Source organism: Cucurbita pepo, chromosome 13 (genome assembly GCF_057944985.1).
Source record: "Cucurbita pepo subsp. pepo isolate OVF chromosome 13, ASM5794498v1, whole genome shotgun sequence".
Lineage (NCBI taxonomy): Eukaryota > Viridiplantae > Streptophyta > Magnoliopsida > Cucurbitales > Cucurbitaceae > Cucurbita > Cucurbita pepo.
Genome location: NC_141810.1, coordinates 1634071 through 1657305, shown reverse-complemented (window position 1 = coordinate 1657305; position 23235 = coordinate 1634071). Strand labels below are relative to the sequence as shown.

The window sequence follows — 23235 nt, the reverse complement described above, 5'->3', positions numbered from 1 at the left end:
GTTAAGTTAGCCCGTATGAGCTCGTTGTAAACATAAGTATCTCTCATATGAGCTTATCTCAACTGTTGGGTTCGAGTTATTTAGTTTATCTAACCAAAAGTCTACATTCTTAGAACACCAACATTATCAAAACAATTTTTTTTTTCTTTTTTTGCATGAAAAAACACGTGTTGTGATCCATAATTGGGGTGAGTGTTGTTTTTTTGTTTATACTTTTAAAAGGAAAAAAAAGACCAAATTTTTATGAATTTTGAGAAATAATAATTTGAACGTAAAAGAACTTGCCAAATTAACTTTGAGTAGATAAATTCATAATAAAATAGAATTTCAACGTCTTACTTTCTTTTAAATAATTAAAGTTTTGCCTTTAATCGGTTAAGAACAAGATACATTGTATAACGAAGATCATTGATATCAGCTCGATGCAAAGTAGAACTAACGATAACTTTTCTTTTCATGTTATAATTCAGCCAATTTTTTTATTAAATATTGTGAGAATCAGGATAGAGATTTCAAGTTTCCTACCGAGAATTATTTCCTTGTTCAAAGTATTAGTCTCGGGAAAAGTTCACTTATTCAATGTCTCTATTCCTGTTTAGGTCACGGGAAAAACGTCTCCCTCCCCCACCTAGCTTAAATGAAAAGTAATCTTCTTACTCAATATATTCATACATTTCTGCCAAATGTCAATTTATGTACGTATATAATGTAGGTGTCGTCTTTATTTGTACACGAAAAATCTTTCACATAACCTTTTTTAAAATTAAAAAATATATATATATATATATATATATATATATATATATTTATTTTTAAAATCCAATATTTTCAATTCATTAATGAATAAATTAAAAGCGTAGAACTTAAAATTTTAAACTTTCACTTTTGTATTTAATAGATTTTATAAATTTAGAAAAATATTGAATATGTCCAAAAGATTTAAATACAAATTTAAAAGTTTAGAGATTTATTAGATACTTTTTTAATGTTTAGAGACTTATTAAACACGTAAAATTATAAGTTATGAATAATTGAATATATAAAGAATCACGATTTTTCTATCGTAGATTGAGTAAGTACATTTTATTTAAAGAGTTAACTCGAACGATGACAAAAATTGATTAGGGTTAGAGGGGAACGAAACATTCTTTATATGGGTGTGGAAACCTCTCCCTAATAGACGTGTTTTAAAATCTTAAGAGAAACCTAAAAGCGAAAGGAACGGACAATATCTGCTAGCGGTGAGCCATTTAATCATAGTTAAAGTAAGTTACGATCTCATCGAAACAGGTGGTAATACCCGACCGACCTAATAAACTTTTGAATCTTAGTCATAGATTTTTAGTTTGGAAGTCGATGAAAATTGAAATACTTTTTTAAAAGTAGCTTATAAAACTTCTCCAAATGCCCATTCATTGTTGAATATCTAACTCATAACAATCATAACAAAAGGTCACAATCCAAAAAGAAAATGTACTACCGACCACTATTTTGATCTTTTACACGTTTTTTTCTCGGTTTTCGTTCTAGCTAGATGACCACTTTCAACTAGAGACTTTAGGAAATGGGAGACGAGAAATCCTTTCTATCTCAATTCTCGTAAATTTTTCATTTATTTTTTTCAAAAATTGGAATGGAAATTCCTTACCGTAAATTTTCGGAGATCAAATTTCTTACATGTGTGTGTATATATATATATATATATATATATATATATATATATATATATATATATATACATTTGGTGCGAAGGATTGGTTAGGGACGGGGACAAAGAATATAATCCCTGTTTTGAGTCCCCTTAGTTGAGAAATTTCTCTATATTTCTATGTTCGGTTTAGGGTCAGTCCAACTCTTAATTCTGACAGATATATTTTAATTTCTATTAAATTTTCTTATACCCATTTTAAAAGAAAAGTAAATAATTAATTTTGTTAAAAAAAAAAATCACAGAAATATATGATTTAAAATTTTATTTTGCAAACGTTTTAATTAATAAAACCTAACAAATTACCATAATTTGAAAATTTTTTAAAAATGATTCATTAAAGAGAATGAACAACACTAAGTCTGTCACTTTGAATGGCATGCACTGATTACAAGACCAAAGACTGTAACATATTTGGTCAAATTTTGGTGAAACATTTGACATTGTTAAAAAAACAAAAAGAAGAAAAGGAATCATATGAACACATGATTTTAAAAATTATTATGTTTCTATAATAGAACACAACAAATTTCCATACTCAGAATGAACACATAGCCCAGATTCCATGAATCACACACTTTCAAAGGCAGGCATATCAATGCAGTGGGAGATGGTACCTCCTCCAAAGTTAATCAATACCCATTGCCTTGCAACGATGATATACACAGACTAAGATGGAGATATCAAATTCAAAGGCTTTCTAGAAACTGGTGTGCCAGATTGCCTCTTCACCTTCCCCACACCTTTGATGAACCTCCTCCATTCTCTCCACTGATTTGCAGATGCCACTGCAACTCCAATCGAATGATGCACCACAGGGATTCCCAGCTTCAGCCTTCCATTCACAGTCTGCATCCATGAAATGTGAATCAAAACAAAGCGTATTTCGACACGATGAGACGGTGGTGAAGGGAATGGTCGTTGTCTTACCGAGTGGAGTGCCACAGCAAAGGCTCTTATCATCGATGTGTTCGACATCAAGACCAATGAACCATGAACCTAAAGAAACATCTTCATTTGCATATCTATGTAGTATGGGCCTACAAGAAGAAGAAGCAAATTCTGACGGATAATTATTAAAATGCTAAGAGAACTTTCCCTTCAAGTTTTTAAAACTCGTCTCCTACGGAGAGGTTTCCACGTCCTTATAAGGGTGTGGAATTGTGAGATCCCACCTCGTTTGGAGAGGGGAATGAGTGCTAGTAAGGACGTTGGGCCCCAAAAGGGTGGATTATGAGATCTCACATCGGTTGGAGAGGGGAACAAACCATTCTTTATAAGAACGTGGAAACCTCTCCCTAGCAGACGCGTTCTAAAAACTTTGAAAGAAAGCCCAGAGAGAACAATAACGGCTAGTGGTAGGTCGGGTTGGGCTATTACATGCCGTGTCTAAACGGACTTACCTATTAACTGAAATGTAGGTAGCTAAATCTTTGGAGATGCCATAAATTTGCCCAGTTGCATGCCTAAAATACTTATTGCCTTCCTCACCAAATTTCCAGTATTCAGGTTCATGATACTTTTCCTCTCTGCAAAGATTTTACGGCGTAACGTTCCAAGGACGTAACATTTACGAGTATATATAGTCTAATTTGCTTACTTTTGAGCAAGAACTGGGCCTGACTTCATGCAACCAATATAAACACGTGGTTTCGATCTATGACGAGCCAAGGTAGAACCGACCATACCTGTGATTTTCACAATCAATTTAGGTATAGAGGCAATAATCCTAGAATGTGAGAATGCTAACCAAGATTTATATGAACATCGTCATCAACTTTGATGAAGAAATCTGCATCCCATTTAGCAACTGCTGTTGAAAAGTATATTTGGGTTTTGGAGGATAATTCATGATATCCTTCTATGTGGTTCTGTAAGAAAACAACCCAAGTTTGGAGGTTTATCTAACAAAGAATGCAGCAAATCAAAGTACATATTAGCTACTTTAGTTTTGGATATAGATATGCCTTGAAGCAGATATTAGCGATGTGTTAGTGTTATATCAAGAATAAGAGAAGCTGGCACATTATGGTGTACATGTGGTGGTTGCTGTTTTTTTTGAAGCTCTGGTTGAGAAGGGTTGAATAACATTTGGTACAAATCACTCCCTCAAAGTGTCTCTGTTTCCCAACCCCCACGCCCCATATTAGGGGAAAAAAGGACTAGCTGAGAAAGGGAGCTTTCCTCGACGAAGAAGGTAGTGATGACGAGCTGGTTATTTGCGAATACGTGTCGAGAAAATAGAATGGTTCATGGCTTTATCAAGCATTGTGCAAGTCTCTTAGAGTAAATGGTGAGATTCTACATCGGTGGGGGAGGATGTTAAAGATCATGTATTTGTTTAGATTGCTGTTAGTTAGTATCTAATTAAATCTCGTTAGGAGTTAGATTTAGTTTTTGATTTGATTTAGTTTTGATTTGATTTTGATTTGTTTATTGGTTTGTTACCAGATTTTCTCCCGATATTTTAGGTAGATTTTCTGAATATCTTTTGTATTCTCTGTATAAATATGGAGCATTCTTGCTCTCCAAAATTCAATCTTCTCATCAATCATTCAATCAATCCCTATTTCACTAACAATTGGTATCGGAGCTATCTTATTAAGGGATCTGTGAGATCAAAATGAGAGGAGAATCCAGTTTTTCCGCTGTTGCACCACCAATTTTCGATGGAGACAATTATCAAATGTGGGCAGTTCGTATGGAGACTTATTTGGAGGCCTTGGATCTTTGGGAAGTAATAGAAGAGGATTACGAGGTTCCTCCGCTTCCAGCAAATCCTACTGTAGCACAAATCAAATTACAGAAGGAAAAGAAGACAAGGAAATCAAAGGCGAAAGCTTGCCTATTTGCCGCTGTATCACAAATGATCTTCATGCGAATAATGTCCCTCAAAACAGCAAAGGAAATCTGGGATTATCTCAAGGCCGAATATGAAGGAGATGAGAGGATTCGTGGAATGAAAGCCCTAAATTTGATTAGGGATTTCGAGTTGCAGAAGATGAAGGAGTCAGAGTCGCTGAAAGAGTACTCTGACAGACTTCTCAGCATTGCCAACAAGGTGAGATTGCTTGGTTCTGTTTTAAATGATTCAAGGATTGTTGAAAAGCTGCTAGTCACTGTTCCAGAGAAGTTTGAAGCCACCATTACTACTCTGGAGAACACCAAAGACTTGTCAAAGATTTCTCTTACAGAGCTCTTGAATGCTTTACAAGCACAAGAGCAAAGGAGGTCTATGAGGCAAGGAGTGATTGAAGGTGCCTTACGTGTTAAGCATCAAGACAACAGCAGGTATAAAAACAATAAAAATTTCAAAAATCAATTGACGTATGGAGATTCATCTGCCAATTATCAGAAGACAAAAGGAGGAGGTTTCAAAAAATCCTATCCACCTTGCCGCCATTGTGAGAAGAAAGGTCATCCACCATACAAGTGTTGGAGAAGACCTGACGCCTTCTGCTCCAAATGCAATCAACTTGGACATGAAGCTGTGATCTGCAAAGCCAAAGATCTGGTGAAAGAAGTAGATGCACAGGTAGTTGATCAAGAAGAAGAAGAAGAAGATCAATTGTGTATGGTCACTTCTTCCTCAAGCAAAGAATCAAGCGAGAGCTGGTTGATTGACAGTGGGTGCACAAATCACATGACATATGACAAGGAGTCTTTTGAGGAATTAAGAGACACCGAAGAAGATAAGAGAGTGAGGATTGGCAATGGTGAACACTTGGAAGTCAAGGGTAAAGGCACAGTAGCTATAACAAGTTATGAAGGTACAAAATTTATTCCAGATGTTTTATTTGTGCCTAAAATTGATCAAAATATCTTAAGTGTTGGTCAGTTACTTGATAAAGGCTATAAAGTGTTGTTTGAAAATAAGCAGTGCTTGATCAAAGATGCTAGTGGCAAAGACTTGTTCAATGTCAAAATGGAAGGAAAAAGCTTTGCTCTAAATCCGACGGCCTTTATATCCAGAGTTAGTGCCACTGAGATTTGGCACAAAAGACTTAGACACTTTCATCATCGAGGTTTGCTTCAGATTCAATCAAAGAAGTTGGTAGAAGAACTCACTGACATTGATGAGGACATGTCTCCTTGCCGTACTTGTAATTTTGGGAAACAACATAGGCAACCCTTTCCTAAACAGGCATGGAAAGGCTCGAAAAAGCTGCAACTGGTTCATACTAAGCTTTGTAGTCCTCAGCGAACACCATCATTAAATGGTAATCTTTATTACATTGCTTTTATTAATGATCTAACAAGAATGTGTTGGATATTCTTGCTGAAGCAAAAGTCAGAAGTTGCGAGTGTATTTTGGAAATTCAAAGCCAAAGTTGAGAGTGAAGATGCATGCTTGATTCAGACTATAAGATCAGATAATAGCAAGGAGTACACTTCAGAAACTTTTAACCGGTTTTATGAAGAGGCTGAAATTGAACATCAATTGACAATACCATACACTCCTCAACAGAATGACGTCACTGAAAGGAGGAATAAATTCATAATGGAGATGATGAGATGCATGCTTCATGAGAAGGATCTTCCAAAACGTTTTTGGGGAAAAGCAGCAAACACTGTTGTGTGCTTGCAAAATCGAATTTCAACAAAAGCTGTGAAGGATCTAACACCATTTGAAGTTTGGTATGATTACAAACGTTCTTTAAAGTTCCTTAGAGTATTTAGGTGTCTTTGCTTCACTCACATTCCACAGGTCAAGCGTGATAAGCTTGACAAAAAGTCAGAAGTTGGCATCTTTGTTGGGTATAGCACTATATCCAAAGCTTATAAAGTTTTTCAACCACACACTAGTCATGTTATTGTGAGCCGAGATGTTCATTTTGCTGGAAATGAGCAATGGAATTGGGAAGAACTTACGAAGGTGAATCAGATTTCTAATGCACCAAACAATTTCTTTGGTAGCATGTTAGAAGAGTCTGAAGATAAACGACTAGAAGAGTCTGAAGATGAACGACAAGATGCTTCGGTTGATGATGCACCTGTCAGAGGAGGAGCTTTCAGTGATCAAGAAAAACAAAACTTGGGAGTTGGTTGATCGACCTCTAAACAGAAAGATAATTAGAGTAAGATGAGTGTTCAGAAAAAAGCTTGGAGTTCACAGCATCTAAACAAGGAGAAGTGTTAAAGATCATGTATTTGTTTAGATTGCTGTTAGTTAGTATCTAATTAAATCTCGTTAGGAGTTAGATTTAGTTTTTGATTTGATTTAGTTTTGATTTGATTTTGATTTGTTTATTGGTTTGTTACCAGATTTTCTCCCGATATTTTAGGTAGATTTTCTGAATATCTTTTGTATTCTCTGTATAAATATGGAGCATTCTTGCTCTCCAAAATTCAATCTTCTCATCAATCATTCAATCAATCCCTATTTCACTAACAGAGGAGAACGAAGCATTCTTCATAGGGGTGTGGAAACCTCTCCCTAATAGACGCGTTTTAAAAACCTTGAGGGGAAGCCTAGAAGGAAAAGCTCAAAGAGGACAATATCTACTAGCGGTGGGTTTGAGTTATTACAATTGGTATCGGAGCTAGACACCAGGCAGTGTGCAAGCGAGGACGCTGAACCCCAAAGGGGGGTGGACACCGAGCAATGTGCCAGCGAGGACATTGGGCCCTAAAAGGGGTGGATTGTGAGATCCCGCATCGGTTGGGGAGGAGAACGAAGTATTATTTATAAGGGTATGAAAACCTCTCCCTAGCAAACACGTCTTAAAAACCTTGAAGGGAAGCCCAAAAGAAAAAACTTAAAAAGAACAATATCTGCTAGCGGTATGCTTGAGCCATCACAAATGGTATCGGAGTTAGACACCATGCGGTGTGCAAGTGAGGACGCTGAGCCCCAAAAGGGGATGGACACCGAGCAATGTGTCAGCGAGGACGTTGGGCCCTGAAGGGGAGTGGATTGTGAGATCCCACATCGGTTAGGGAGGAGAACGAAGTATTCTTTATAAGGGTGTGGAAACCTCTCCCTAGCAAACACGTTTTAAAAACCTTGAGGGGAAGCCCAAAGAATACAATATCTGCTAGCAGTAGGCTTGGGCCGTTACAAACGATATCGGAGCTAAAAACCGAGCGGTGTGCAAGCGAGGACACTGGGCCCCGAAGAGGGGGAGGACACCGAACAGTGTGCCAACAAGGGCACTGAGCCCCGAAGGGGGGTGGATTGTGAGATTCCACATTGATTGATGAGAGAAACGAGTGTCAGCAAGGAAGCTAGGCCCTGAAGGGGGTGGACTGTGAGATCCCACATCAATTGGGGAGAAGATCGAAGTATTCTTTATAAGGGTGTCAAAGCCTCTCCTTAGCAGACGCGTTTTACAAAACAAGAGTATTCTTTATAAGGGTGTGGAAGTCTCTCCCTAGCCGACGCATTTTACAAAATCTTGAGGGAAAACTCGAAAGGAAAAATCCAAAAAAGACCATACCTACTAGCGGTGGGCTTGGACTTGGGCTGTCACACCACCTATGAGCTATTTGTATCATAATACTAACAGTTACATACCAGTCTTAGAAAATCCTTGTGTTGTGCCTCCTCTGCATCAACCGCACGATCCAATACGCCACCAGGAGTTGCACTAAGAACCATAGCATACAAAATTAACTATTAGATTACGAAACACAAGAGTTTACAATAAAGAAAACTCATGCATTTATGAAAACTCTACCTACGTCCAATGACAAAGCGTATTATAATTCCCTTCTCCACCTCCAGCTTCCTTAAATCTTCACCTAAATGAAACAAAACCATGTGTCACAAGGAACAAGTTTGATCCAAAATCAGAAAACATAGCAACAGAATGACAATGTTATGTTTGAACCTCGAGGCATCCATGTTTCTCTAATCGAGTCTCTACGCTTTCGACTGCTGAAGGCCGTAATGATTCCCATAACAAAGAAAACCTTCGGCCGCTCCTTCAAATTCTCGATTCCGAGCTCTGTAACTATAGGAGATCCTTCATCATTGTCTGCTTTAGAAGCTCTAGCTGTAGCTAGCTGCACCTCCAATGATGAGATTGTTTTGTCTAATGTCCTGAAAAACTCATCTCATAACATACTTCAAACGTAGGATGGACAATATTGTTAAGATCGCACAACAACGCACACAAAGAACAAGAGAGAGAAAATGCACGGAAGAATATTGGCTAAATGATCTGTATTGATGACTTCAAGTATGTACACTAAAAGAGAATATAGAGAATGAAGAAAGTATGTTTTGAAAGCAAGAGACTAAAACTCACATGATAACATCATGGGTCTGCGATACTTGAGAAAGAATATCAGCTTGTAGGGAGGCTTCCTGTAATATGAACACAGTCGTCAAGATATTGTAGTGAAGTTAATTTGTAACATTTATGTCACTCGCCTTCGTCTCACAGTTAACAATGGGCTGAGATGTTTTTGATTGGACTTTGTCTATAGATACCTCCTCATCTGTTTCTTCAACAGGATCAGGCACACCCCAAAACCTGTAACACAAATATTACAAAAAGAAAATTAATCTACCAACTTATACACCTAAATGCATAGTATAGAGCACAACAAATCTAGCCAAGTATAGAGCACAGGGATCTCGTTTTATTCCGTCCAACCCCACCGCTAGAGAAATTGTTCTCTTTGGACTTTCCCCTCAAGGTTTTTAAAAAAATCTACCACTTAGGGGCCTGCGACTCTCCCTTACAGGTTTCCCCTCACGATTTTTAAAACAATCTACCCCTATGGGGCTAGTGTCCTCACTGGCTCTCGTTCCTCTCTCCAATCATACTCTACCCCTTTTGGGGCCAGCATCCTTGCTGGCACTCGTTCCTCTCTCCGATTGATGTAGGCTTTCCTTTCTCTAAATGCGTCTGCTAGGGAGAGGTTTGCACATTCTCATAAAGAATGTTTCGTTCACCTCTTCAATCGATGTGGGATCTCACAATCCACCCCCCTTCGAGGACCAACGTCCTTGCTGACACACTGCCCGGTGTCCACCCCCCTTCAGGGCTCAGTGTCCTCGCTAGCACACTATCCGATGTCTGGCTCTGATACCATTTGTAACAGCCCTCTCCAATCGATGTGGGATCTCACAATCCACCCCCCTCCCCCTCGAGGCCCAGCGTCTTTGCTGGCACACTGTCCGGTGTCCACCCCCTTCAACACTCAATGTCCTGGCTAGCACACCGTCCGATGTCTAGCTCTGATACCATTTGTAACAACCCAAGTCCACCGCTAGTAGACATTGTTATCTTTAGGGCTTTTCTTTTCGGGCTTCCCCAAGTTTTTAAAACGCATTTGCAAGGGAGAGGTTTCCACATTTTTATAAAGAGTGCTTCGTTCTCCTCCCCAACCGATGTGAGATCTCACAATCCACTTCAGTAACAAGGTTTCCACACCCTTATAAAAAATGTTTCATTCTCCTCCCCAACCAACTTGAAATCTCACACTAACACCATCCCAAAAGAAAGAAAAGAAAAGAAACCACATTGCAGATCTGTCCTATGGACCAAATTTTGAAGGATTTAAGCCTGTAAAACAGAACAAAAGTTCCCCATTTTCATGCATTTCTTCTCAAGTAAGTAGACATTCAATATCAGATTCAACAATAAGCATGCTTCACTACCTACAGGAAAATAATCCACTATCCACTCAAGAACATAACCCACTATCCACACTGAAAATGGCAAAACCCAACAAGACGATACCATTCAGTACAAGATCTCAGACACAAAAACGACAAAAGAAAAAGTACCTGTGGACAACAAAAACACCCAGGAAGAAGCTAGCAATGCAAAATAGAAAAACCCATCTGGGAGAGAAACCATTGGCAACCTTGTGAGGTCTGCTCAGACCCATTAGAGCCCAGAAGCTTTCAAAGCTCAACAAAGCGCCTCTAAGCTATTCTCTGAAGATTAAAAAAGCCAGAAAGAATAAACGAAGTGAACCCATCAAAGAATGAACAAAATGAGTGTCCTAAGGAGACAGAGAATTGGGATTGGCATCCCAAAATGGGGAATTGAAGAATGGTTATCCTTTTGCTGTTCTCTTCTGTTTTGAGCTGTTCTGGGCATTCTTTGAATCGCTGGCTCATGGGGAATCTTAAAAGAATGGTATAATTCAAAAAGAATTGGACTCGGGTACCTCTGCCAGGCCCCATCTGCCCGTAGCCGTCAAGGTCGAGCAGTATCTGAAGCAGCAGCAGCAGATGAATAGCTCTTGATTTTGGGGTCTTTTTCTTAGCATCTTTTAGGCTGCTTTTCAACTCTATTTTCAAACATTTATTTGATAGCGTTAAATTACAATAAATTCAAGTATATACACTTTACACACAAATAGACATTACCCGAAAAAAGAAAATTATTTAATTTAATGTCAATTTTAATATTTATACTTTTACACTAAATTAATAAAAAATAATAATAATCCAAAATAGTATATTTTTAAATACACTTCAATATTTAATAATATTCTCACACTTCCCAAAAATTAAAAATTAAAAATTAAAATACTTTGGTTTGAAATGAAAATATTATTAAAAATATTATTTAACTTCAAAAAATATAATTAATATCTTTTTTCACTTTTTTTAAAGTTAAAAAAATATCCTTATGAATACTTTTACAATTTTAAAAATAGAATTAAAATCTTTAAATCTTCGGGAAAACAAATATTCATAGACACTGTTTATCTCCCTTCATAAATTATCTCTAAATTTTTTTTTTATATAAAAAAAATCATATACTAACTATTCCATCAATATACTCGTTTAAAAGTGTTTTTCAATTAAAAAAAAATTAAATGTAATAAAACTTTTGAAACATCAAAGAATATTTTTTAAATGTATTCGTAAGTTAACTTTTTAATTTGGTTTCTCCGACTGTAGCAACTTCAATGCATCTGAGTCCTCCGTATAGTTTTAAAAGTTTCGATTTTGTCTCTGTAATTTGGATTAAATTTCAATTTAACTCTTACGGTTAGTTAAATCTCACAAATAATTCTTAAATTATTTTTTTACCTGCTCCGTTTTAAACGCAAGCACAATAATTTCTTAAATGACACAATTAGACGTGAAAACTATCTCAAAGCTAACTCTATAATGTGATGGCATGTGTAGTAAACAATGTCACTCACTTAGGATGCTTTTGTTCTTACTTGAAAATAAAATGTTTTGAAAAATGTTAAATTTTATAAAATAATCTGTAAGTGACCCATAATTCTGACCATATTATCACGAAAGCATGGAAAGGTCATATCGCTAATCTCCATTATGATCAAATCGCCATAGTTATGATTATATCGTCACGAAAGCATAGAATGGTCATATCGTCAAATTTATATAAACTCATTTTATCATGATCGTACACATAAATGGGTCTCGTAGACAAGAAAACCTGCGTTATAACTCATGATGTATTATTGTAATCATTTCATTTCATAAAACGTTCACATGAACCTCGTGGATAGCATACATGCATGATTTAAAATCATAGGTAGTGTTTGTCTTTACATAGAAACGTTAACATCAGTCGCATGGCTAATAAAATCATAACGAGCATTCATACGAGAATAGTATCATGGTATAACATATAGCAAATAGTTCATCCAACCAGGGATAAGTATATAACGTCTTAATAGTGAATTTACTTACCTCGATTACCGTTGTAACTACTTTAATTGTTTAGCACTTCTCATAATTATTAGTATCGTTAAAATCAACTACAAAACAATTGAAAATAGGCCAATTCGAGCTAAAACCATCGAATCATGCTTAAAAGGAAGAAATAAACTCGACCTAAACTAGGAGATTCGAGTTGAGACGAGACTAGACTAGTCAAAATTTCTTGAAATAGTCTAATTCCTTTAATCAAATTTTCTATGGATAGTTGACTTTGACAAAATTGCTTGTTGACTGTACCCATTGACTGTTGACTTTGATTATTGAACGATGACTTTACCCATACACTTTGACTTTGACGGAATCTATACGAACCAAACCCACAACCAGACTCGTACTCAAACTATCCACACCGCAATTTGACCCGTTTGTTCTCTTTGGTGTGTGGCTACCTATTCCTCATTCATCGGACCGAACATAGTATGGTTCACAATATGACCGACTCATTTAGAGATAAGGTGGGTAAAAGATGAAGTTATAAAGTCAAATTGTTTCTCTTTTAAACTAAAATTATAATAAATATTAGAATCGTTGAAAGCGACATCTAATCCAATTCAATTAAACCATTCAAAAAAATTAAAATATTCCATTTTGATTTTTTAAATTAAATTTAAATGTCTAATAAATTTTATGTGATAAATATTGGTTTAGTTTTTTTTAATCTAATAAATTTAATATCCACAAAGTTTTATTTCATGTCCAACATATATACTTAAAATGTAAATACTTAATTAAGTTTATTTATATAAATTAAATATTATACACTAATTTATTACTTTACATAATAAAACTTTAACGATAAATTACAAAATGAATATTCAGAAAATAAGAGTATACGAGTACAGGCGGTGGACGAGTTGCCGCCGTCCATCCCGGCGGTTGTAGCTGTGTATATGACGGTCACCGGAGGAATCGAAACCCACCGCCGTCACCGGAGGGCAAAAGAAAAGATCTACAAACAGGGCACGTAATCTGAAATTCATCAATCCACGTATCCAAACACTCCCGATGGAAGACATGGCGGCAATTACAGAGCTCTCTCATCGGCTCCGATCTCTCCATTTCGCTCAAACAGATCGTACACATCCGATTCTCTTCTTCTCCGTCGTTTCCCCCAAATTCAATCCCCTGTTTTGCAGCAAAATCCCCAAACTCGACGATTGGGAGGCTGTTCTTGATCCTGGCCTGCAAATCAGCGGCCGGAACGGTGACCAGCGAAGGGCAGGGGCCGTCGGTGAGGAAGAGGTAGCTGGTCGGAGGCTGGAAGGGAGAGTCGGCATGGTGCTCCGGCGAGGGCTTGAGGAGGCCGAAACGGGCGGCGAGAAGCTTCACATGGAGAAGGATTCTGGTGAAGAAATGGAGGATTTGAGAGCATCTGTGGCCGTTAATGGCGAAACAGAAGAACCCCATCAGATTTTCGTGGATCTAACTGAACCAAATTCCAAACGATCCCACTGCGAACCCACGTAATATATTTATCTCGACTGGTTTTTCAATTAATTATATTCATTTTATACTATTTTAATATTTCACACTTTCAAGTTTGAATTTAGAAATTCAATTGTTTTTTTTTTTTAATATTTTGTGGGCCTTCTAATAATAATAATATGAATCGACAGCTAGAACCACATGAACCCAAAAAGTTGGGTTCGAATGTTTGAGTCTGGGTTGAGTCTAAAAATGTCTCTGTCTAATTCAACTTATGAACCCTTCTAGCCATGGACTCACCAATTCTTCATGTTCATCCTGTTGAGGATTATTGGGGATTATTGGGAGTGAGTCCCACATTGGCTAATTTAAGGAATGATCGTGAGTTTATAAGTGAGAAATACTATATCCATTGGTATGAGAGGGGGATTATTGGGAGTGAGTCACACATGAGAGGTCTTTTGGAGAAGTCCAAAGTAAAGCCATGAGAGCTTATACTTAGAGTGGACAATATCATACCATTGTGATTCCTAACATGGTATCAAAGCTAAGGTGTAGTCAAAAGGGTTCTAGAGGAAGGAGTAACAAAGCCATGAGATCTTATACATACTTAAAGTGGACAATATCATACCACTGTGGAGAGTCGTGATTTCTAACATGGTATTAAAGCCATGCCTTGAGCCTTGAAGGTGTAGTCAAAAGGGCTCTAGAGAAAGGAGTCGAGACTTTCTCTTGAATTGTTAGAATCTCACCGTAGCTAATTAAGGGGACGGGACATCCTAGGTATATAAAGAAAAAACTCAACATCGCATACGTGGAATATATATATATATTTTAAATTACAATATTGGGCTTTTATACGTGGTATCACAACGTCTTACAATTTTGGCCCAATCTTATATTTGGGCTTGGGCTTTTCGTAATAATTGATATTGGGCCCAGTTCATGTGTTTTATCAAAATTTATATGATCAATTTAATTAGTTCCCATAATGAAAATTTAAAAAAATATAAAAGATTTATTGAAATAAGAAAAGGGTTTCTGTTGTGAAAAACGGAACGTTTTATGTCATTTGCTGGGTTTATCCACAAGAAGTTCTGAGAGCTCTCTGTGTTTGCTTATCCATGGCGTCCTCCCTCTCCATCTATCATCCATTTCCTTCTAAACTTACTGCTAATTCCAAGCATCTTTCCTCTTCGTTTCTTGCTTCACCCTCTTCAGGGTTGTCTTCAAAGTTCAATTTCCCGCTTCGATTCTTCAGCAATGGCCAATCTTCGTCGCTAATCTCTCCCACTCCAAGGCGTCTCAGTGTTGTCTCAATGGCGCCTCCTAAAGCCAAGCCTGGTGGAAAAGCCAAGAAGGGTAAATTTCTTTTTTCTCATAAACCCTTAATTTTCTTCTACATTGTTCTTGATTGAGCTCTGGTTTTCTCTAATTTGTTTTTGGGGGTTGCAGTAATTGGGGTGATTAAGCTTGCTCTGGAGGCTGGGAAGGCTACCCCAGCTCCTCCTGTTGGCCCTGCTCTTGGTTCGAAGGGTGTTAATATTATGGCTTTCTGTAAGGATTATAATGCCAAGACAGCCGACAAGGCTGGCTACGTTATTCCAGTTGAAATTACTGTTTACGATGTGGGTTTGTTCTTCCTTTCTCTGTTGTTGTATGTGAATGATTTGCCATGCTTTCCTTTGGGAATTTCTTGATTGTTTAATTTGGAACAGGATAAAAGTTTTACTTTCGTGCTCAAGACTCCCCCTGCTTCAGTTCTTCTTCTCAAGGCTGCTGGTATTTCCCTTTTTTACTGTTTGATGTTCCTTTTGGCTGTTCCATTTTCTTATTTGATGTGTTTATCTGCTCATATGTCTATCCAATAGTAACTTGTTTAGATTGGCTTAGAGTGGATTTAGATAAAATTGTAGTGGCAGAGATCAATGTCTTTAATAAGCATGAATTTGAGGTCTGAGATGGGAAATGGCCCTTGAATTACCTTGATATGTAGAGTATTTTGCATTCCTTAGTTGAAGGAATTGATGAGAGGATTGAGACATGGAAGAAGTCCTACATCTTATGAGTCATCTACCTCACCCTAGCCTAGGTTGGGAGGTTGTATTATCTAACCGGCGCATTTTAAAACCTTGAGGGGAAGCCTGGAAAGGAAAGCCCAAAGAGGACAATATCTGCTAGCGGTGGGCTTGAATTGTTACAAATGATATCAGAGTCAGTCATCGAGCAGTGTACCAGTGAGGACGCTGGGCTCCCAAGGGGGGTGGAATGTGAAATCTCACATCGGTTGGAGTGAGAAACGAAGCATTCCTTATAAGGGTGTGGAAACCTCTCCCTAACAAATGCGTTTTAAAACTTTGAGGGGAAGTCCAGAAAGAAAAACCCAAAAAGAACAATATCTGCTAGCGGTGGGTTTGGACTGTTACAAATGGTATCAGAGCCAATCATCGGGCGGTGTGCTAGCGAGGACGCTGGGCCCAATGAGAGTGGATTGTGGGATCTCACATCGGTTGGAGAGGGAAACAAAGCATTACTTATAAGAGGGTGGAACCCTCTCCCTAACAGACATGTGTTAGAACTTTGAGGGGAAGTCTGAAAGGGAAAGCCCAAAGCGGACAAAAACTGCTAGCTGTAGGCTTGGGCTGTTACAGAAATGACGTCCTATCTTAAAAATCAAAGTTTTCTTCTGGGGTGGTATGAACATCCATAATAAAATCTGAAAAGATTGCCTAGTGATCTTCTTGTCTCGAGCTGATATGTCTGGTGCAAGCAATATTGGAGGGATATTATCCTCCTCTACCCATCTCTCTTAGAGGCTGTTGGTTTCTTTCGCACATTTTTGTGTCTCCTTCAAATTTCAGGCCTTCGTGTATTATTATATGGATTATCAGTCCATTTTCAACCGGGATCTATTCCGTAGCTTGATGCTATTATTAGAAATCACGGATCTCCACCGCAGTTTGATATTGTCCACTTTGAGCTTAAGGTCTCATGGTTTTGCTTTTGGTTTCTCCAAAACGCCTCATCCTAATGGAGACAGTATTTCCTTACTTATAAATCCATGATCAACCCCTTAAATCACTACCAATGGACACGTTTCGGCTTGACAAATTGTTCAGTAAATACTTAAGTAGCATGTTGCAGTGAATCCATAGTTCCTCAATGGCTATCAATGTTTGGGCACAAACCCTCCTAGGGATGGAGGGACTGTTGCAGCTTGAACATTGTGGCTGGGGCGGCATACTCACCTCCCATCACAGCTCGAGTATGCGTTAGGTACCCAAACACAAGATCGAAAGAAATTACAATATTACAATAGCCTTTCAAGAGTGCTATCGTCGAACTGTTGCACCTCGAGAATCTGCTTCTTCTCTCTTTTATGATACAATACATGTCGTTTGTTACGAGATCATATGCAAAAACGATCATCGAACTTTCGTTTTAATCGGTATGAACTGGTTATGCAGGAGTTGAAAAGGGATCAAAAGATCCACAGGCACAAAAAGTGGGAAAGATAACCATTGAACAGCTGCGTGTGATTGCTGCTGAAAAGTTACCAGATTTGAATTGCACAACCATTGAATCAGCAATGAGGGTCATAGCAGGAACAGCAGCCAATATGGGAATTGAGGTCGATCCTCCTGTTCTTGAACCTAAAAAGAAGGAACTTGTGTAGCCATTTGTGAGAAATTGGTTTATTCTTTGCCTTTTTTGTATGCTTTGATCTATTTGAGGTATCTCAATGTAACAACATTTACAAGTCCACAATCAAGCTTCCTACTTCTATATGGTTCCTGTTCTTGATTTTACTTAGCTTTCTTCTTTGTTTATCTTGAAGAGCATTCCATTTCGAGCCTCGGTTTTGAGCATGGGCTCGGAATCAACAATTTTATCCACTATGGTTTCTTGTTCTCTCCTATTTTTTATGGTCTCATGCCCATGATTCAGAATCTGGATACGGCCTTTGTTAACTCGACATTTCTCTGCATCCTCTGATAACGTTACAGTTCATTTTTAAGAGTAAATATTATTCCCACAAACCAACTCAAGCCCTTCCAAAATGTTTTGTTCTTACTTACATGCATCCGGTGAAAACTTTCAAGAGGTCGTACAATATAGAGTAGCTCTAGGAAAAACACACTTAACCATGAGGTTTCTATGATCGAGCCACTGAAAATGAAGGGGTATGTTTTGGTTCCCATGAGAATTTGGAAGAACAACACTAACAACACTAAGTTGTAGGTCTAGTTAACTGGGTTGAAGTGTACGAGTTCGTGTCAATAGAGGTTAATGACACATTGATGAGTTCCCATGAGGTCTAGTCGATGAATGACATATTGATGTTTGACGATCAGTTTTGGAGAAATCGTCACATTGACCGACAAACTACACTGATGGTGAGTTGGTTTTGGTCAGTTTTGCGTAGATATACAACTTTTATACCGAACATCAAATATATCATTTATATATTTAATATTATATATTCAACAACACATGTTTTATGTTGGTTGAGTCATACAACCTTCTATTTTATATGTTAATGCAATCCTTGACAGCAAAAAGAACGAAATCGAAACAAAAGAAATTGAGAGAAGATCAAGGATGATGTCAATGAACGATTGCATTTTGTGCACTTTATCGATTCACCAATCGTCATCAAATCAAATAAAGATATCATATGACATAATATACTTTTTTTTTTTTTTTTTTTTTTTTTTTTTTGAAATAAGAACATTATGGATAAACTATGATGATAAACATCTCAGCTGGCCAGTCTTCAAGCCATACGCTGTCAACTTGTCATCCCATGTCAAGCTTGGCAGTTGGTCGTTGATGGAGGAGGCCATTGTGCGGCCCGACATCAGCTCAACCAGCTCAGAAAGCTCCTCTGTCGGAGATGCGAGCAGCCCTTAAGCATGGAAGGATCAATTGGAGTGTGCAAATCATTCAACTCTAAACAAATCTAAGCATCTTTTGGTTGCAAGTCCTTCATTCCAAAACGTCTTGTAATATTCTGAATAAGTAAATTGTCTATAAACCGCTCTATTCTTGTCGTCGACCAGCTCCTTAAACGGCCCGATCATCGCGTCCTGCGATGGACAATAAAATGTCGGGATCGAAATTCGCTCCGTTTCACTATTCACAACAGCCCGATGAAGCACGCTCTTGTATCTGTCATTACTCAACGCCTAAACAAAAACATAAATATTATCATTTATATATTCATGATCTTTGTTTTGACATATATATAAGAAGAGGGTTATACCTGCATTTGATCGCCGACGTTAATTATAAAGGTGTTAGGGATGGGGTCGAGAGCGAACCAAGTGTTGTCGTGGAGGGCTTGGAGGCCGGGGACTTGGTCTTGGAGGAGGAGAGTGATGAGGTTCGGGTCGGTGTGGCCGGGTAAGCCAAAGGTGAGCTCTGGCTGTGGACATGGCGGATAGTAGTTCAAGGCCATGTGTTGGCCATGGCCTCCAATTGAATTGGCTATGGAGTCTTTTGGTAACCCCAAGCTCTCAGAAATGGCCTCTAATAGCTTTAGTGTCAATTCCCTCACACTTGTACAATACTCCGCCACTTCTTTCCTGTGTAAGGCAAGTAAGGATATTTAAGGATGTTTTATGTTAGAAATGTTAGCGAGGAGAAGATCGAAACACATTTTATAAGGGTGTGGAAACATCTCATTAGCAGAGGCTTTTTAAAGAGTAAAGCCAAGAAAGAACAATATCTGCTAGCGGTGCGCTTGAGCCAGACATTGGGTGAGCCCCGAACAGGAAAAACATGAGGCGATGTGACAACAAAAACGCTAGACTCGAAGGGGGTGGATTTGGTGGGGTCCCACATTGATTAGAGAAAAGAACAAGTGCCAACGAGAACGCTGGCCCTGAAGATGGGTGGATTATGAGATCGCACATCGGTTAGGGAGGAGAGCCTCGAACAGGGTGGACATGAGGCGATGTGCTAACAAGGACGCTGACCCTGAAGGGGGTGGATTTGGTAGGGGTCCCACATTGATTAGAGAAAAGAACGAGTGCCAACGAGAACGCTGGCCCTGAAGATGGGTGGATTATAAGATCGCACATCGGTTAGGGAGGAGAGCCCCGAACAGGGTGGACATGAGGCGATGTGCTAACAAGGACACTGGCCCTGAAGCGGGTGGATTTGGTGGGGGTCCCACATTGATTAGAGAAAAGAACGAGTGCCAACGAGAACGCTGGCCCTGAAGATGGGTGGATTATGAGATCGCACATCGGTTAGGGAGGAGAACGAAACACTCTTTGGGTGTGGAAACCTCTCACCAACAGACACATTTCAAAAACCTTGAGGGTAAGCTCTAAAGGGAAAGTCGAGGATTAGAGTCAAAACACCCGGCGATATGTTAGTGAGGAGGCTGAGCTCCAAAGAGGGTGGACATGAGAGGATGTGTCAACAACATGCTGGGACCTAAAGAGGGTGAATTTGGTGGGGTCCCATGGACATGAGATGATGTGTCAGCAACATAGTGGGACCTAAAGAGGGTGAATTTGGTGGGGTCCCATGGACATGAGATAATGTGTCAGCAACATGGTGGGACCTAAAGAGGGTGAATTTGGTGGGATCCCATTTCAACAAGATTGTTGGGCTCCAAAGATGGGTGGATTGTGAGATCTTACCTGGTTGGGAAGAAATCTCTCCACCCTTTACAATGGTGTGGCTCTCCAGATTAGACCATTTAAAAAATTGAGAGTAACTCAGAAGAAGAGAAAGTACAAAGAGGACAACATCTGCTTACGGCTTGGACAGTGTATAGACATTCATGCATGAACATGAATGAAAAGTGTTTGTTACCTGAAGGATGGAGGATTGTCCGGCCATTCATTGACATAAAGCTCGAGAGGGTAACAATGGAGTCTCAAGAAATCTCTCCAATTTGCCACCTTCTCCGTCTTCACATTGAAACTCGTCGAAAGCCTGGTCGTCTTCGTCGGATCATCGGAATAGCTCTTAAGTCTCTCACACTCCGGCAGCCGGAAAAACTCCCTAGCCAATCTCAGCATCCCATTCATCATCTCCTCCGGCACCCCATGGTTCTTCACCTAAAACAGCCAAACCCCTCCATTAAAACCACAAAAAAAAAAAAAAAAAATTAAAACTTTACCCAAATTAGAAACAACCCATTACCAGAAAGAAACCGTCGCGCTCACAGGCTTGGCCAATTTGGGCGACGACATCAGCACGAGAGGGGCCGTGGAGGTTGTGGAGGTCAATGACAGGGAAAGAGTAGCCGGTCGGAGCTCGGACATGGGAGAAGTTTGGACGGTCGTCGATGAGGCGGACGAAGCGGGAAGGGAGTTGGTGGACGGTGGAAGCGAGATCGGCGACAAGCAGCTTGGCGGTGGCGGACATGGCCGGAATTATGAGGGAACAAGATCTGCAGAGGGTAATTTAATGAAGAGAGGAAATCAAATGCGTTTGTGTGAATTGTTTTGCTACAAATCGCACCTTCTTATAGCAACAGCCTTATATAACACCTCTCTAAAAAAAAAAAAAATACAGATGCTGACGTCTTATTTCTGACGTCATTCTCTTACTGAATTACTTGAATTTGGGTTGAAATTGTCTTTTATGGAAAATTATATATATATATATATATAACTCTATTTTGTAGGTTTAAAAAGTTTTAATAATACTTTAAATTAAAAAAAGAAGTCTAAAAAATACCTTTAAAACTAAAAAAGGGTTAAAGGATGACTTCAATCTTAGTTGAGTAGAAAACGGTTAATATTTTGTTTAAAAAAATACTCCGTCTTTCAAAATATTTCAAAAATATCCTTTAATTTTTAAAACATATTCTTAAATTTTTAGAAAACCTTAAAAAAAAAAAAAAATAAATATCTTACCAAACCATATGGTTCATGTTATTAATTTAGATTAATAATGAAAATAGATGTCTTTAAAAATTATTTAAAATTTTGATAATTAAAATAAGGTCATTTGTGAGCTAGTTTAATAAAATTGTGTCATAATGGCAGTGAAATTCGAGGTTAATTTAGCCGAGCTCGCTAAAAATGAATTAGGTCAAAGTTAAAAAATTTAAGTTCTTGGAAAATGATTGGGTTAGAGCTCCGAGTAAAAAACACGGTTCAAAATCAACCAAATCAAAACTTGGGTCTATCAAAATTCTATAAAATAGAGAAAGTCTTTCTTTATTTTAGCACGAGTTCACTCAAACAAATCGAAATCGAAGTCAACCAACAAATCGATCATTTCTTCGTAAGCTACAATAAATATTTAATCTTTTTTTTTATTCGAGAATAGGTCTATATGTCCTAAGATTAAAGTCAACGGACAAGAGAAATGATTTGGAAGACGAACACTTCTATGAATCAATAAAAATTTATTTTTGAAATATCCTATAAACAATTAGACCTTTGTTTAACCTTTTCTATTTTTTTAACCAAATAAATAAGATGTTTCACTAAGGATATTTATTAATGTATTAAATTTTGATTTATTTCAAATTTCAATTTAAAGTTTGTATTTACTTATGAAAATAATTAAAATATAAAAATTAAAAAAAAAAATTGTCTATATTTTATCATTTTTATATTATCACATTTCCAACGATCTCAAAGGATACGTGTGTTAGAAGACGTCATTCGCTGACGTTTTGCTGACGTGACGAAAATTTTCGTGGTTTGGACGGTCTTGAATACGCCACATAGATAATCTTGAATGAAGAAATCATTGCCACGTCTTGAAGTATTATAAGGATATATATATATATATATATATATATTTTTGTAATTATTCCATACTATTTATTTCCAAAAACAATTTGTTTTAATTCCTTATGATCTAGAATATATATTGAATCCACTCGAAGTAGAGTAGGGCTGAGTTGTAACCTTATTCTCGGGTTGGTTGGTTATGCGACAAAAAAAAAAAAAATGTCAAACCTGCGAATCGACTTAAATTATCAATTTTCAAAAAATTCAACCAAATCTAAATCGAAAAAAAAAAAAATGTTACTCAAGGTTGGATAGCTCAATTTGGTTGAATTATCGAGTCATTTGAATACCCGTATTATATTTTCTGCAAATAATTAAGAGTGATAGGTGCTGACCTTGACATTCCTCTGCGTTCCCTGTGACATACTCTTGTGAATGTGGTAAGTATTGGTTTGTTATTTTTATTTCTCATTCGTCTCGTGCTCTCGTTCTTTCCTCCATTTAGCGTAGCAGGAACATCGCTTTTGGAATCGCCCACTCCAAAATCTTTATCCTCTTCTTCTTCGACATCTATGTTGCCTTCATCTTTGGATTGTCCATTACACGAGTATGACATTACCCATTTTGATGCTAAAAAGGAAATATGGGGTTCTGCTTCTGGTGGCAACATGCTATGGGGTGGCGGTCCCGCTTATGGGGTCAAATCAATACGTTCGAAG

The 23235-nt window shown here is 37.9% G+C and overlaps 3 protein-coding genes across 5 annotated transcripts; 1 reads left to right on the top strand and 2 right to left on the bottom strand.

The window, feature by feature from the left end:
• Positions 1-2173: 2173 nt before the first annotated feature.
• Positions 2174-10944, bottom strand: LOC111783923 (beta-1,6-galactosyltransferase GALT31A-like). Of its 3 annotated transcripts, none has more exons than XM_087116689.1 (12): positions 10841-10944; positions 10452-10604; positions 9147-9189; positions 8962-9020; positions 8542-8753; positions 8389-8452; positions 8226-8298; positions 3459-3579; positions 3309-3396; positions 3112-3237; positions 2639-2748; positions 2174-2557 (listed from the first exon to the last, which is right to left on the bottom strand). In XM_087116689.1, the coding sequence occupies exons 2-12, from the start codon at positions 10553-10555 to the stop codon at positions 2409-2411; spliced, it is 1149 nt and encodes a 382-aa protein (XP_086972815.1). In that variant the 5' UTR covers positions 10556-10604; positions 10841-10944; the 3' UTR covers positions 2174-2408. The 3 variants fall into 3 exon arrangements, with proteins under 3 accessions (XP_086972815.1, XP_086972816.1, XP_086972817.1); XM_087116690.1 differs by having other exon boundaries at positions 8542-8745; positions 10841-10911; XM_087116691.1 differs by lacking the exon at positions 10841-10944 and having other exon boundaries at positions 9087-9189; positions 10452-10830.
• A 3900-nt stretch (positions 10945-14844) lies between these two features.
• Positions 14845-17590, top strand: PRPL11 (plastid ribosomal protein l11). Its single transcript, XM_023664735.2, has 4 exons — positions 14845-15164; positions 15258-15430; positions 15521-15584; positions 17270-17590. Exons 1-4 carry the CDS (start codon positions 14927-14929, stop codon positions 17476-17478), a joined length of 684 nt encoding a protein of 227 aa, XP_023520503.1. The 5' UTR covers positions 14845-14926; the 3' UTR covers positions 17479-17590.
• Positions 17591-18405: 815 nt separating this feature from the next.
• LOC111783926 (protein DMR6-LIKE OXYGENASE 2) lies at positions 18406-21272 on the bottom strand. Its single transcript, XM_023664736.2, has 4 exons — positions 20967-21272; positions 20634-20881; positions 19069-19390; positions 18406-18991 (listed from the first exon to the last, which is right to left on the bottom strand). Exons 1-4 carry the CDS (start codon positions 21189-21191, stop codon positions 18746-18748), a joined length of 1041 nt encoding a protein of 346 aa, XP_023520504.1. The 5' UTR covers positions 21192-21272; the 3' UTR covers positions 18406-18745.
• Between the last annotated feature and the right edge of the window lie 1963 nt (positions 21273-23235).

What these genes read in the sequence shown, in the direction of transcription:
- LOC111783923 (XM_087116691.1), bottom strand. Translation starts at nt 10,555, where the DNA reads ATGGGTCTGAGCAGACCTCACAAGGTTGCCAATGGTTTCTCTCCCAGA. An exon ending in GGTGTTTTTGTTGTCCACAG is followed by an intron (nt 9,190 to 10,451) that starts GTACTTTTTCTT and finishes TTTGTGTTACAG; the next exon opens with GTTTTGGGGTGTGCCTGATC. An exon ending in AGAAACATGGATGCCTCGAG is followed by an intron (nt 8,453 to 8,541) that starts GTTCAAACATAA and finishes TGTTTCATTTAG; the next exon opens with GTGAAGATTTAAGGAAGCTG.
- PRPL11 (XM_023664735.2), top strand. Translation starts at nt 14,927, where the DNA reads ATGGCGTCCTCCCTCTCCATCTATCATCCATTTCCTTCTAAACTTACT. An exon ending in TGGTGGAAAAGCCAAGAAGG is followed by an intron (nt 15,165 to 15,257) that starts GTAAATTTCTTT and finishes TGGGGGTTGCAG; the next exon opens with TAATTGGGGTGATTAAGCTT. An exon ending in TTGAAATTACTGTTTACGAT is followed by an intron (nt 15,431 to 15,520) that starts GTGGGTTTGTTC and finishes AATTTGGAACAG; the next exon opens with GATAAAAGTTTTACTTTCGT.
- LOC111783926 (XM_023664736.2), bottom strand. Translation starts at nt 21,191, where the DNA reads ATGTCCGCCACCGCCAAGCTGCTTGTCGCCGATCTCGCTTCCACCGTC. An exon ending in AGCGCGACGGTTTCTTTCTG is followed by an intron (nt 20,882 to 20,966) that starts GTAATGGGTTGT and finishes TGGCTGTTTTAG; the next exon opens with GTGAAGAACCATGGGGTGCC. An exon ending in ACGTCGGCGATCAAATGCAG is followed by an intron (nt 18,992 to 19,068) that starts GTATAACCCTCT and finishes GTTTTTGTTTAG; the next exon opens with GCGTTGAGTAATGACAGATA.